Source organism: Tachysurus vachellii, chromosome 3, assembly GCF_030014155.1.
Source record: "Tachysurus vachellii isolate PV-2020 chromosome 3, HZAU_Pvac_v1, whole genome shotgun sequence".
NCBI lineage: Eukaryota > Metazoa > Chordata > Actinopteri > Siluriformes > Bagridae > Tachysurus > Tachysurus vachellii.
In genome coordinates this window covers 23,741,222-23,754,983 of record NC_083462.1, presented here as the reverse complement: position 1 = coordinate 23,754,983, position 13,762 = coordinate 23,741,222, and the positions used below count along the sequence as shown (strand labels likewise).

At 37.4% G+C, this 13,762-nt stretch overlaps 1 protein-coding gene across 1 annotated transcript in view; it reads left to right on the top strand.

The window, feature by feature from the left end:
• mdga2a (MAM domain containing glycosylphosphatidylinositol anchor 2a) overlaps positions 1-13,762 on the top strand; it is a 190,406-nt gene that overhangs the window by 106,026 nt on the left and 70,618 nt on the right. The window contains exons 5-6 of the mRNA XM_060866341.1: positions 1,551-1,683; positions 2,643-2,912. Of these exons, the coding sequence (XP_060722324.1) occupies positions 1,551-1,683; positions 2,643-2,912 (403 nt within the window). The remainder of the gene's footprint in view (positions 1-1,550; positions 1,684-2,642; positions 2,913-13,762) is intronic.

Below are 13,762 nucleotides of genomic sequence, written 5' to 3'. Positions count from 1 at the left end.
ATACACAACACAAGTTTGTTAATTTTTTTGTTTAAGTTTAGTTTAACTTAATTCTAATTTCTGTACTTCATGAAGAGGTATGTCTTTGGACGCCATTTAAAGTCTGACAGTGATTCAGCTATTTGGACATTGGTAGGCAGTTCATTCCCTCAGTTAGAGGCTAAAACATAGAACAGTCTTGATGCATACCTTTCGTGTACCCAGAGAAGTGGTGGCACCTTTCGAGAGGTGCTAGAAGAGGAATTGTGGTGCAGTTCGGGGTGTGAAAAGATAAATATAAAGAACAGCGGCTAGATTACGTTGCTTACTCTTGCTGATGGAAAAGCTCTGACAGTATATAAAGATTCTTGCTCAGTCTATTACAGCACTGAACAGCCTCAAGTTAGTCTGCTAATCACATCTACCTCTTAGAATTTAGAGCAATTCCTGCCTATGGGCGTGGGACATAATGTGCTGTGCAAAAGTCTTACAAATCTTGCACATGTGAAGAAATGCTGTGAAGTAAATATTTTCTATATACAAAAAAAAAACCTAGAACAAAAAGTACATGGTACCAAATTAAATAAATTCAATATTTGCCCTGACAGCTCTCTGCTTTTAAAAAACTAACATTAGTACTCTCAGGTACAGTTTGTAAAGTTTATAAGGAAATTGGTTGGTAAGGCTTATTGAGTATCTTTAAGAAACTGCCATTTTTATTCTGGAGATTTAAGAAGTGACTTAAATCTCCAGAATAAAAATGGCAGTTTCTTAAAGATACTTTAGTTACCTTTTTTGCTCAAAAACCAAGGGACCTTCAGTATATTATTTAATAGAGTATTTACCCACATATATGCGATTATTTACAGTAGTTATTCAGTAATGCAGAAGGCATAATATAAATATCTTCAATATACCCCAAACAGAAGGCCTAAGACTTGTGCACAGTACTGAATACGGATATAGAGATGCTCTTTTGCCTTGATTTGTGCCTAGATATAAATTATCAGATGTTTTTCCAAGAAGTAATAAACTGTAAAACAAGAATATCTCAGAAGGAATTTGTTTTCAACCCCCAAGATATATTATTGTATTGGTGTCCATAACATTAAGGCGGAGGAAGAAAAAGCTATTAAAAATCAGTGGCACTTTCATATTTTTCAAGATTAAATTAGACTGTCTAAAAATAAACAATTCCTGTAATTCAGTTAATGATCTTTGAAACGTCTGCAAGTGGAGACATGAGGTAATTAACATCTGAACATGAACTCACTTGTATTTTTCAAAAAATGTTTAGTCCTGTACTGTATGTGTAACCAGTGACGATGTTAAGAATTGGAGTAAAAATTAATGGTGTGAACTGAATTTATTTTATTACTTGCTATCAATGGTGAAATAAACTGCAACTAACTTTGTTTTTACTTTAGGGGGGTGTTTTTGTAGAAATAGTGACAGAATCAGGGAGTTGTGTTTCACTTGCTGAGCCTCATCATACTGCAATGCATTCTGGGAGGGACTGCACTGGAACACACATTTGCACACTGTTTTCTGCCTCTTACTATGAGCTGCAGGGGGAAACAAAGATCCTGAAGCTGAAGAACCTGAGGCCCAAAGACTATGCCAACTACAGCTGCATTGCCTCCGTCAGGAACGTCTGCGGCATTCCTGACCGTAGGGTCATCTTCAGGCTCACCAATAAAACAGGTCAGATACTTTAACACGTCTCTCAAAACATATCTCAAGATATGATAAAAGACATGATCTCGGCATGTAGCTGCGTCAAAAGATTTTTATGGCAGGTTAGTCTAAAACAGAGGACAGTTCGCATGAATAATTGCTAAGGAGTATAATAAGGAGTTCTGTTGCACTGGAACTGTGCTGTGAGTCCAAATAATGTAAACACAGCTCGTATGAGAGTCAGGAGGTAAAATAACTTGTGCGTTTGTTTAGCCGATGACAACATCATTAGTTTCCTCAACACATGTGTAACGTTGTGGGATGCAGATCACACTCAGTAATCACACTCGGATTTGGACCACAGCAAAAGTGCCGGTGTGAAAACCACCTAAAGCAGTAGAGCTGGTTGTTTATTTTTATTTAGAACATACACCACTTTATGTTGGTGAAATATATTATGGAATGTATCACATAGATTGTTTCACTTTATTTATTAAATGGTTAAAATTGAACAGATCAAACAGTCAGTCATTGAAATTATTCAATAACAGCTTATGTAATAGCTTGTGCTTTATATTTACATATTTTACATAGTTAAACAAATTCATCAGCTTTACTCTGACTGGTTCTGTCCCGACAGTTGTGACCTTTTCATTCATTAGCCATAATAAAAAGGCCTTATGAAAACATAGCCTGTTACAACCCTACTGAGACCCCACATTGCATCTAAAGAGCACATTTAAATACAACAGACAATACATGCAGGTGCCACGATTGGATTATATTTTTTATCACTATATAAAAAATTAAAAATGGACATACTAAATGCAGGGATTATGCACTGAATCCATTTACATTTAAAATCGTGTTTTTGGACCCGTGAGAATTTGTTATTCTGGCCAAATTTGGGCTAAATATTAAGCTATTAAAAGCATCTTTATTTGAGAAAGCTAAGTAAACTGCTCATCTTCTCTTGGCCTCTGCAGCCTCCCCATCCATCAAGCTGCTGGTGGAAGATCCGATTGTAGTGAATCCTGGACAGACAGTGTCTCTGGTGTGTATCGCCACGGGAGGTGAACCTCCACCCACGTTGACGTGGACCAGCGTCTCTGAGCACCTACCGGAGAAAAGTGTTTTGAAGGACGGTACTCTAACGTTACCAGCCATCTCTTCTGAAGAAGCCGGCATCTATAGCTGCATTGCCAGCAACAACGTAGGAAACCCGGCAAAAAAGTCAACCACCATTATTGTGCGAGGTAAAGGTTTGCAACAATTGCATGTACATAGACACACACCCGTTTACTTTACAATAGTAATACATGCCACAATAAATCATGAGAAGGCATGACATGACAGTCTATAGCTAATATCCATATAATGCATTACTTAATTTAGAGAAGCATTCATCTCTGTATAACAAATTTTATTCTTAGGCAATTAAGAAATACTTCTTAACAAGTCCTTTTTTATGTTGTTAATTATGAAAACTTAAAAATGGAATATATCCAGAAAACTGACGCTTCACATCTATGCCGGTTTCTGGAGCTGTGTAAAAACCTCAGGATTGTATCACTAGAGTCTCGCACTTTGTCATTAAGAAATGTTAGCAGCTCATCGACACTGTTCACTGCGCTGTGTAATGTAACATTAAAACATTCTCATTTTCTATACACTCAGTGATGACATAAAGATGTGGCTTCAACCTACACGTTTGATCAATCATACAGCACTGACCTCTTACTGACCTACTCAGTGACCTACTGATTATTTAGTGCATGCTGAAATATAACGTGTCACAAATACATGATTATTGCCAGTGCAGAAATGTTTCTCACTGCACAGATTTAGAAATGATTGTAATCCATCCATGATGTAGTGTTTCCAATATGGAACTGCTGTAGCTGCACACTCAGCATTTGTAAATCTGGAGGATTAGAAGTGACATTTACTAAATCATTCACCAAATGCTAAAACATCCCTCCCTATCAGGTTCCCAAGACAAACTGTACCATTTTAAATAATTTCATGTAAAACAATATGAGGAGGTCTGAAATGATGAGGTCTGACACTGTTCAAAACTTTTTGCCATCTTTGTGGTTGTTGTCAGGATCTGGGCCTGAATCGACAACTCTTTACTTTAAACTGAAAAGTACTGGTACTGGATGCAAGATGCAGGCCTTTCAGGATGACCATTTTTTTTGCAGCCATAAATGCTTGGTTTTTGCTGCTGCTGTTTTTAAAATTTGCAGTAATTTATTTATTTTTTTGTCAGAATATTATTGAATTGACAAAATTGCAAGCACAGGATTTTCCTTTTTTGTCCCCTACTAGTGAAAACACAGGTAATCTTTTTCTGTGAGAGCTGTACTCATGAATCGAATAGAGGTTTGGCTGAATGTGACGTCACGTGATGCGCCTTGGCCTAAATCTGCATACAATGTCTGGTAATTTTGAGAAATTGCAAGCGTCTCTGAATTTCACAGCGCTTCCTTGATGTTGCTCATTTTTGAGATCACATAATCCTGTAAGGACTGAGCACAGAGCATTCTGAAGGATTGGAGGCTACATGAGAGCTAGTGTATAATATGTGATTTGAGATACAAAGCTTCATTTGTTTAGTTAGTTGTGAACAGCATCACTTGATTTTGTTCTGCCTTTGCTTTTTACATTGTTATTGCATTGGCTCTTGCATTTCTGAGGACACTCGGAACAGCTGCAGCTTATGCGCGGCAGCCATCTTGAATATTGTCCGATAAGTACGATCCATGATTAAGCAAATCTAAAACCACCCGTTTTGCTTTCATCCATTTTATTTCATTGCACCATATATGAAGTTACTCCTTATTCCTTTTAGCTTCAACAAGCCATCTAATTATTGCCTTTTCTCTGCCTTGACACCTTACTTATTCTTTAGCTCAGCTAGTCAGAGTGACTGCAGAACCAACCTGAAGTCTGCACTGATTGTGAGTCAAATCTTGTAACAATCCAATCTTGCATAAAATATGAAAAGAAGGAAATCGTCTGCCGCAGCAGGCTTTATATTGCATCTCATCGTATGCATTCTGTGTGTATCACCGCTCTTTTCATAGCTCTCATATTTCTGGGAAAGGCAAGCCCTGTGGCATATTACTGTGTAAGTACTTATTAAATGGCCAATTACAGCAATTAAGTGAAGTCAGTCAGCATAATCACTGAACTGGAGACCTGTGTTCTAGTCACTAGTAGAAGACTAGCTCTTGCTTCACTACAGGAGAAAAAAGACTTCATTCTGCTACATATCTAATCAGATTAAACTGATGTGTACAGATTTCAAAGCAGATGCTCCACACTCTTTCTCTTTCTTATTCCTCAATCCGAGATTTACTCTTTTTAGAATTTCCTGGAGCCCGATGAGAACCGATGATCTGGTTATGTAAATAAGTCGACCTTACGATTCCTTAATCTACTTTCAGAATAATCTTCTGATATTTTCAAACATATCTGATTTACATAATGGCCAGCAGTGCTGACAGATTTTTTGCATGTGGAAAGTATTATACTAAACTACCACCGATGGACTAAAAGAGAAAAGATTACACATTTTATCTTAGAGGGTGGAGCATGTTTGGTTTGAAACTTGATAGCCTTAAAATTTGGGATACACACACACACACACACACACACACACACACACACACACACACACACACACACATACTCACACACACTGATGATCTCAGACGGATGAAGTAGTGAATAACGTTTATTATCTCATTACAATGGCACCTATCACAGAGTGGGATAAATTAGGCAGCAAGTGAACCTTGATGGCAGGAACAATGGAGAAGCATAATTATTATTAGCGATAAAGAAACAAATTGTGATGAAGACTGGGTCAGAGCATCTCCAAAACAGCAGGTTGTTTAATGTTTTCCCAGTGAGCTGTAGTGAGTACCTACTAAATGTGCTCCAAGGAAGAACAACGAGCAACAGGGTGGTCATGGGAACCCTCTCACTGTTGGCCTCACTGATGATGGGTCTGCGGAGCAAAGGCTAGCTTGTAATATATACAGCGGGTAAAATAAGTATTGAACACGTCACCATTTTTCTTAGTACATTTATTTCTAAAGGAGCTATTGACATGAAATTTTCATGAAATAAATATATTGTCACAATACACACACACACACACACACACACACACACACATTTCAGTTCAGCAGTTTCAAGCGGTGCTAAATGGCACCTCAACATTTTCAACCATGCATAAGCTACAAAGAACTTGTTTTCTTGTTCTTTTGTCAACAAAAAATCTTGGGATTTGTAAAATATTTGTCAGTCGCTTTCCACAAACTGAGGCAGCCCAAAATTGGCCATAGTATGAATTCTTCACAACCTTCACAACCTGTGTTTACTGGTCTTTGTTTGAGATTTCTTTCAAAGGGACAGACACTCGTGTTCTTTACACTTCTGTTTATAGTATGGGTGTACATGTGTGTTTGTGTGTGTGTGTGTGTGTGTGTGTGTGTGTGTGTGTGTGCGTACACCCATATGTGTATATGATATGTGTGCATGTCTATTTCTCTTGTTTATCACACCAGCCCTTGAAAAGCCCTCTTGGAGCATAGCTGCCAAGAGTGTGTGTGTTTGGGCAGATCTCGCCTCAGCAGATGGTGGCTTTTCTGTGCACACTTCCCCACAGCCTGGGATGACTTTCAGCTTGGCCCCCTCCTCCAGTGTCTCAGCATGATTCTGGCTTGCAAAAAGTCCCTCCATCATGATCCATCATGGATGAGGGGAGGCAGTCTCCCTTCCATAAGCAGGTTAAATTTGGTGCAATTTTCGGCTAGTTGAGGGCATCTCAGACAGCCATTTTTGGCTTTCTCTTCACTTCTCTCTCTATTTCTCTGCCTTTCTATTTTTTTTTTCCTTTGCAAATAAAATTAGCTCAAGTAAAAAAAAAACAGCAGCCAGTGCCAGCAGTCTTTTGAGGAAATGGAGCACACACCATTTTCGTGCTCGCAGAATCAAAAGTTCTGGAAATGGCGTACATCATGTCTCTGAAACACAAAATTCATGCGTTTGATCTATCAACATCGCTCGCTTCGTTTAACACCTTTAAATGTAGCACAGGCTTTTTCCCCTCTTCTTTTCTAATATTGGGAAATGAGCCACGGAGTTGGAATCAAAGGTTCTGTATCAAAGTCACATTCAGCTCATGTCTTGAGTAACGATTCCTCGAGGAGACTCGACGAGATGTAAGGTGCGTGTTTTAAGTGAATATCAGTCATTTCAGGCAGATTGAATGCAGTGATTGTCTCTCACTCAGCAGGCTGTCTCCATGAAGAGACTCTCTGTTATTTATGGTAGTGAACACAGCCGACGCCTCCTGCTGCGTATATTTGGATTTGTGAGTAAATGGACAAAACAAACAGCAACCCTAATTTTTCTTCCAGAAATCAATTTGTTTAAATAATGTGTCCAGCTTGGAAATCAGTATGTGAACGTCTGTCATTTTATTTGTACTGGGAATAGGGTTAGACCTTGCGCTCCACCCACCCTCCCTTACTTTTTACTTTTTTCCAAAAATTAAGGATATTTTTTTTTGAATCACGTGATAAGAAAGGACCTGTAAAGCCTTTTAGTCAAGAAACAAATCAAGAAGCTTCTATTGTCATTTCAACCATATATAGCTGACACAGTACACAGTGAAATGAGACGTTTCTCCAGGATCACGGTGCTAGACAGAACAAACACAAAGCTAAGGACTTAAAGTAAGTTAGTCCCAGCTACATAAAGTACATCTGTGCAACCCGGTGCAAACAGTGCAAGACAAAAAGACAGTGCAAACAAACAATACAAGACATGACACAAAAGACAATACACAAAAGCAACATGGACCAGTGTACATACCATTTAGTCAATACACTTAAAGATGCAACAGAACGACTGAGGTCACATGAAGCAGTTGAGCAGTGTTTCTCCTTTTTTTTTCATCGAATACCCTTGACTAATGTCACACGTAAAGTAGAGACAGCCATCTGTCCCTGTGGAGTGTGCTAAGCTGTACATACTGATTATAAGAGGGGGAGCCCAGGGGTCAACACACAAATGCTCCTGCTGAAAAAATGCAAGGTCACGTGAGGAGAATGGCTTTGCCTTAATCTAGGGTTATCAAAAAAGAGAGAGAAAGCAAGTGTGGGTAATAGAAAATTTGCAGTTACTGATACGTCACTGGCTTGCCATTAAAAAAAATTAGATTACTGTTACTGTGTCACTGTAATGGAATGAGCTCTGTCCATTAGCATTATCTCTTCTTATTTATGTAATACATTGACAGACTAGTTGATCCATTTCTTTTTAACAGGTAAACAGGCCAGTTTGCTACTCAGGGTGCACATTTAATCATATTTGCTGAGAAGTTGTCTCGTGGTGCCCTTGGCAACCCATCCAGGGTGTAATCTTAACTTTTCACAGTTTTTTCTGGGATATGATTCAGAACCACAGCGATCCTCACCAAGATTAAGCTGTTAATGAAAATAAGTGAATGAATGAGTAAATAAATGAAGAAATAAATGAGTGAGTGTATGAATATAGAAAAGTTTCATTTAACGTAAGAAACAAAACTAAAAAAATATTTTAAATAATGATTTTAAAAAATATTTTAATACACAGTGATACCTCGAGATACGAGTGCTTTGACATACTAATTTTTTGAGATACGAGCTGTGATTCGACCAGATTTTTGGCTTGAGATACGAGCAAATTTTTGAGATACGAGCATCCGAGCCGCGGCTGCCGAAACAAAGATCCCCAACAACCACGTGTGCTGTTTCCCCCGCCTCAGCTTCCCGCGTCTCACTCGGTTAAAGCCGCCTTTCCACTGCACACAACAGTCAGCCGATAAACAGGAAGTCATTCATTTCCTATGGAGAGTCGCAAAGGGGCTGCGTGAGGTGCCGACCATCTGCGGATCTGTAATTTTCGGATTCATTTTAAGCGTTGGATCCGTAAAAAAATTTGAACTTGTGCGACTACACTGCATTTGATATGCCGACCGGACAGGTTTTTATTAAAACGACCGGCAGATGTTAGTGAGGAAAGAGTGACAAAAAAGGCAAAAACAAGTGAAGAGAAAAGCGATGAAGAAAATTAAGCAAAATTAATGTAAAGAAAACAGAAATTGTAGCAATTAAGTTCAGTTAAGTTAAGAGAAATCAAGCTTCGCGTTAGTTCTGGCAGGCCACGTCATCAAGCGTGCTGTTAATCAGCTGTCCACGACGCGCACCAATCCGGTTACGACATCCATATTACCCGACCATTTAAATTCCCATTCATTGAGCCGCTCTAGCGCTTTTAGTGCTGCGATTTAAACTCCCTCCTAAAACCCCGACTCCACCATGCCGGAACCTGTGTTCGTTGTACCAGTTTACGTCATAAATCTCCACATATTTTTCTCTTTCTCTCCCTCTAATTATTTAAATATTTATTGATTTATTATTTTTCTTTCCTATTTTTAACTCTATGCATGATTAATGGTTCTGTTATACGGGGGTCTATTCTATTTTCTAGTTGCTGCTCTCCCCGCTCTAAGTGAAGTTTAGTTAAGTTCCATTTAAGTGTAAAGTAGCATTAAGAGTGCGAGTAAGTGAACGAAAGTGAAAGTGTAATTCCTCCTAACACCTCCTCCGCCTGTTTACTCCTCCCTCAACACCGCCGTGCGCATCTTCCGTAAAGTAAAACCAGTTTTTTTTTTTTTTTTAACATTCTCTTTTATTACTGTATGTTTTTATACAATATTTGTCATTTATAAATACAGGTACTGTACATTGTTCATATTCAAAACACATAAACAAAACAACTGGAGTGGAATTTTGCGAGCTGGAACGGATTAATGGGATTTCAATTCATTTAAATGGGGAAAATTGCTTTGAGATACAAGCAATTTGAGATACGAGCAAGGTCAAGGAACGAATTAAACTCGTATCTCGAGGTATCACTATATATATATATATATATATATATATATATATATATATATATATATATATATATATATATATCTTCTTCTTTCGGCTTCTCCCTTAAGGGGTCGCCGCAGCAAATCATCTCTCTCCACCTAAAATATGGAGTAACAGTTTGTCCTATTATTGATGCAGTGATCATTTTCACTATAAATAAAAACTTCTCATGCTGTGTGAACTCATGCCATCTTTATTCTCATGAGTCTGATGAGCAGAGTTTGACTATACCATCCCTAACACCAACAGATTTTCTCTTAGGACTCGTCGGCCAAAATGATATGTAAGCAATACTAACTTCCTTTTAATTCAGTGCACATCACAACAAACGCTATTCAGACTCCAAATGTTACATCCGAACGTATTCAGGGATATTTGCGTGTACGCAAATGTTCAAATGTATGTCGACTTCTCTTCAAAGTAGGCAGAAGATTACCTGCCTGTGAGTTCACAAGTTTGAGGTTGGCAGATTTTTCCTGAGATCAAGCATTTGAAACAGGGACATTTGAGAACGTACTGTAGCTTTAATAGCTGGCACACACAAGCTCTCACGTTTAAGTCTAGGGGAAGAAAAAAATAGAAAATATGGACTGAAGAAGGAAACTGCATTTCTTTGCTATCAGGTGTGATGTGCTGCAACATGAAGTGAGAAATGAAAAATAAAAAAGACTAAATAATATGTCAAGCGCTGACTCACTGAAGGATCTATACTATTAATTAATTGTCATATTTTTGTATTTAATATCGGCCTCAAATGCATTTCCAGGTTTTGTGTGTGTGTGTGTGTGTGTGTGTGTGTTTACAGCGATAAATCAGTGTGACATACTGCAGTTACATCAGCCTGTCAGACAGTGGTGCTGGACTTAATGCTCTTTGTTCAAGTCAGTATCACACAAAATAATGCACTTAAACTCTGCGTTCAAAGAAGTAACGAATCAAGCAGAACTGACACGCAGAGTTATGTCCTGAATACTTCAAGTTCTTAAATCTGAATACTGACACGTGCAAATTCTGTATTAAATCTTAGCTCTGTGTGCAAAACCCAGCTCTGAATGAGGCCCTAAATCACTGTTAGATACAGCCTCGAGTGGCTTGTTTCTATATTATAGATTAGGTTTTTATATAGAGATTATATAGAAGGTATAAAATCACTGTGTGTTCTATCAATTCTACTCCAAACACTGCACTGCAGCTGCTTACATTTTTAAAGTGATTTTTAAAGTGGTCCTATAGAAACGGGGTGATGATTTAGGACTGTGATTAAAAGTAAGTTAGAGTTGTCTTAATGTAAGAAAACAATGCACTCGTGTCAGGCAGGATTAAAAAAAAAGGACTTATTTTCAAACAGGGGTTTGAAATTGGGAAAATAATAAAGACAAACTTTTCACATTAATAGGAATGACATTATTTCCATTTTTATTTTGCAATTTTCAGAATAAGCAAAAGTTCAAACACATTGGCGGTTAACTCAGAAATTCAGGAGAATTTATAGATAGATGCATTTTCAGATGAGATAATTAGCATGTTGTAATGATGATGGTGTGTGTGTGTGTGTGTGTGTGTGTGTGTGTGTGTGTGTGTGTGTGTGTGTGTGTGTGTGTGTTTGTGCGGATATGTGTGTGTATAATCTTAATTATTATTCATTAGCTAAAGGTGCATGTACCTAAAGTCACATAGGAATGACAGTTTGGAGTGTAATTTACCATGACCCAAAGGCAGGCAGAACTAATCACTTAAAGATGAGTACTGTAATGAATTATGAAGTTTATTAAATTTAGTATATTATGGAGTTAACAATGGTTTCATAGTCAATACTCTCCACTAATTTACACCTCCAATGCAAACAATATTCTGTTCAGACCAATTGAATCATTAATAATAATAATAATAATAATAATAATAATAATAATAAGAAGAAGAAGAAGAAGAAGAAGAAGAAGAATTATTGTTATTATTGTTGTTATTGTTATTACTGTTATTATTATTGTTGTTATTATTGTTTATTATTATTATAATTGTTGTTGTTATTGTTTATTTATTTTTTTATTTATTACGATCATATTTATTCCTAACGTACCATTATGCCATTTAAAAAAAAGGCCATATACCAAATACCTCTGTGCTTGTCTTTTGTTATGCCTGCAACAAGCACATCAGCTAACTGACTGACAGACATATATTTACCTCCGCTAATAATCGAGCTGCATAGTAAGTGTTATAGATTTAACAAGTGAATGTTTTTAAAACAAATACATGCACAAACAGTATAAGACGTTGTTTACTGCTGATGCTCTGAGCATCTCTATTGATTTTTAAGTCACTTGATGAACTCTGGGTTGAAGAGACCTTTCTAAGTTTGAGTAGAATTCTTGAGTTGAGGGGGTGTTTTCTTGTGTTTTCATCATTTTAGATTGTAAATTCAGAGTTCACAGTTTGAATTGAATCCAGCATATTTTACACAATGGTTCAACAAAATGTTTCTTTATATTCTTTTTATTTAATAATCAACTTTCAATGGTATTCTTTACGGCTTACAGTTGAGACTGGACACAAACTGAGCAGGTGAATTTTCTTGAACAAAGAACCCAGTATTAGGATTTGAGCACACAACCCTTAAATAATTGCCTCAATGCATTATCCACTGTCTGCACAGGGGTTTCATGATGTATGGTTTGAATTGCGCAAGAAATATTAAAAAAGTAAAAAAAAATAAAACAATGACCTGACACCGACAACATGTCAAAAAATATGGCCGTGTTTATCTCTATGAATGCTAGTAAATAGTCTCTGCTTATCTTATAGGTCACTTCTAAGTTACAAACCACTGGACTGTGGTAATGAGACTCATTCATCAGGCCCCCAGCACTTAAATCTCTGCTACATAAACTAAACTACATTATGCACATCAGCAGATAACTGGTACATTTGCATGCATTCTGAGAACATGTTTTTTTTAATCACATGCTTTTTATCTAGGTGTTTTTATACGTAGCCGTCACCAGCGGTTTAGATTAAAGGTCGTTTCTGCAGACTCAGCAGCAGCGTATATTTCAGTTAAGATCAGAGCTTCTGAGAAAGTTTACAGGCAGACCAATAAAGAACGTCTACACAGCAAAAGCTATGTCATCAATAATATATAGCGACCATGTTGTTTTTCATACTTAAGTACATACAGTCTGTTGATTCTTTTACAAAACTCTTTTGTGTGTAGAGTAATAGTCAGCATTTGCTGATTCAATTGGATGCTAATATTTATGCTATTGTTGGATTTTCTATAGACTAATAATCCTGGTTCTGATCATCTCTTTTTGTGATTTGGGATTTAACTCTTTTAACAAAAGGCCAAAAAATGTAGCCTGTTTTCTGTTGCCCATGTTCAGGATTAAATTTCTTTGTCATGTCACACTCCACAGTGCCACCATCTCAATGGCTTATATAATAGTAGACTCAGAGCTTAAACCTAGCTTACTAGTGTCACTATATTTATAGAAAAGGGTTTCTATTTTAAAAAATATTCTCACATAAAAGTAAACGGTAATCTCAAACGCATTTCTGCTCTCTGAGATGACATTATTGCTTGTTCATAGCATATGTCCCACATGGGAAACAGAAGCATGCATCCCACAGGACAAAGTACTGCAGCCTTGGTTGTGTGCGATACCTGGAATGATTAAATGAGAGGATTATATTACTGAACGAACGTTATTCAAAAACCGCTATCCGTCTGGACAGAGGCTGAAATAGCCGAGAGATTGGTCTGCTTTGGGGCATTTGCTGAGGACTGTAGTATAATAGGTTAAAACTATTCTGTGCTTTGGGGGCGGGGCTATTTTTTTGTGTGGAGCTGCTGCAAACAGATCATTGGCTGTAGGCAGATCACCCAATCAGAAGTTAGAAATCATGCTAGTATTTTCTGTTTTATTTTCCCTTTGGCTAAAATAAAAACATCAAACTTTGATTTGGTGAGAAAAGCCCAAATCTGCTGCCACCGGCCCAGATCTAAAATTTGAAGGCGTTAAATTCAACCTCTAAAATTCTGTGCAAGGTTATCAACAGAGGGGAAAAACAACCGTCTCACTCTGAAAACCAAAGGAGACCTTACTTGT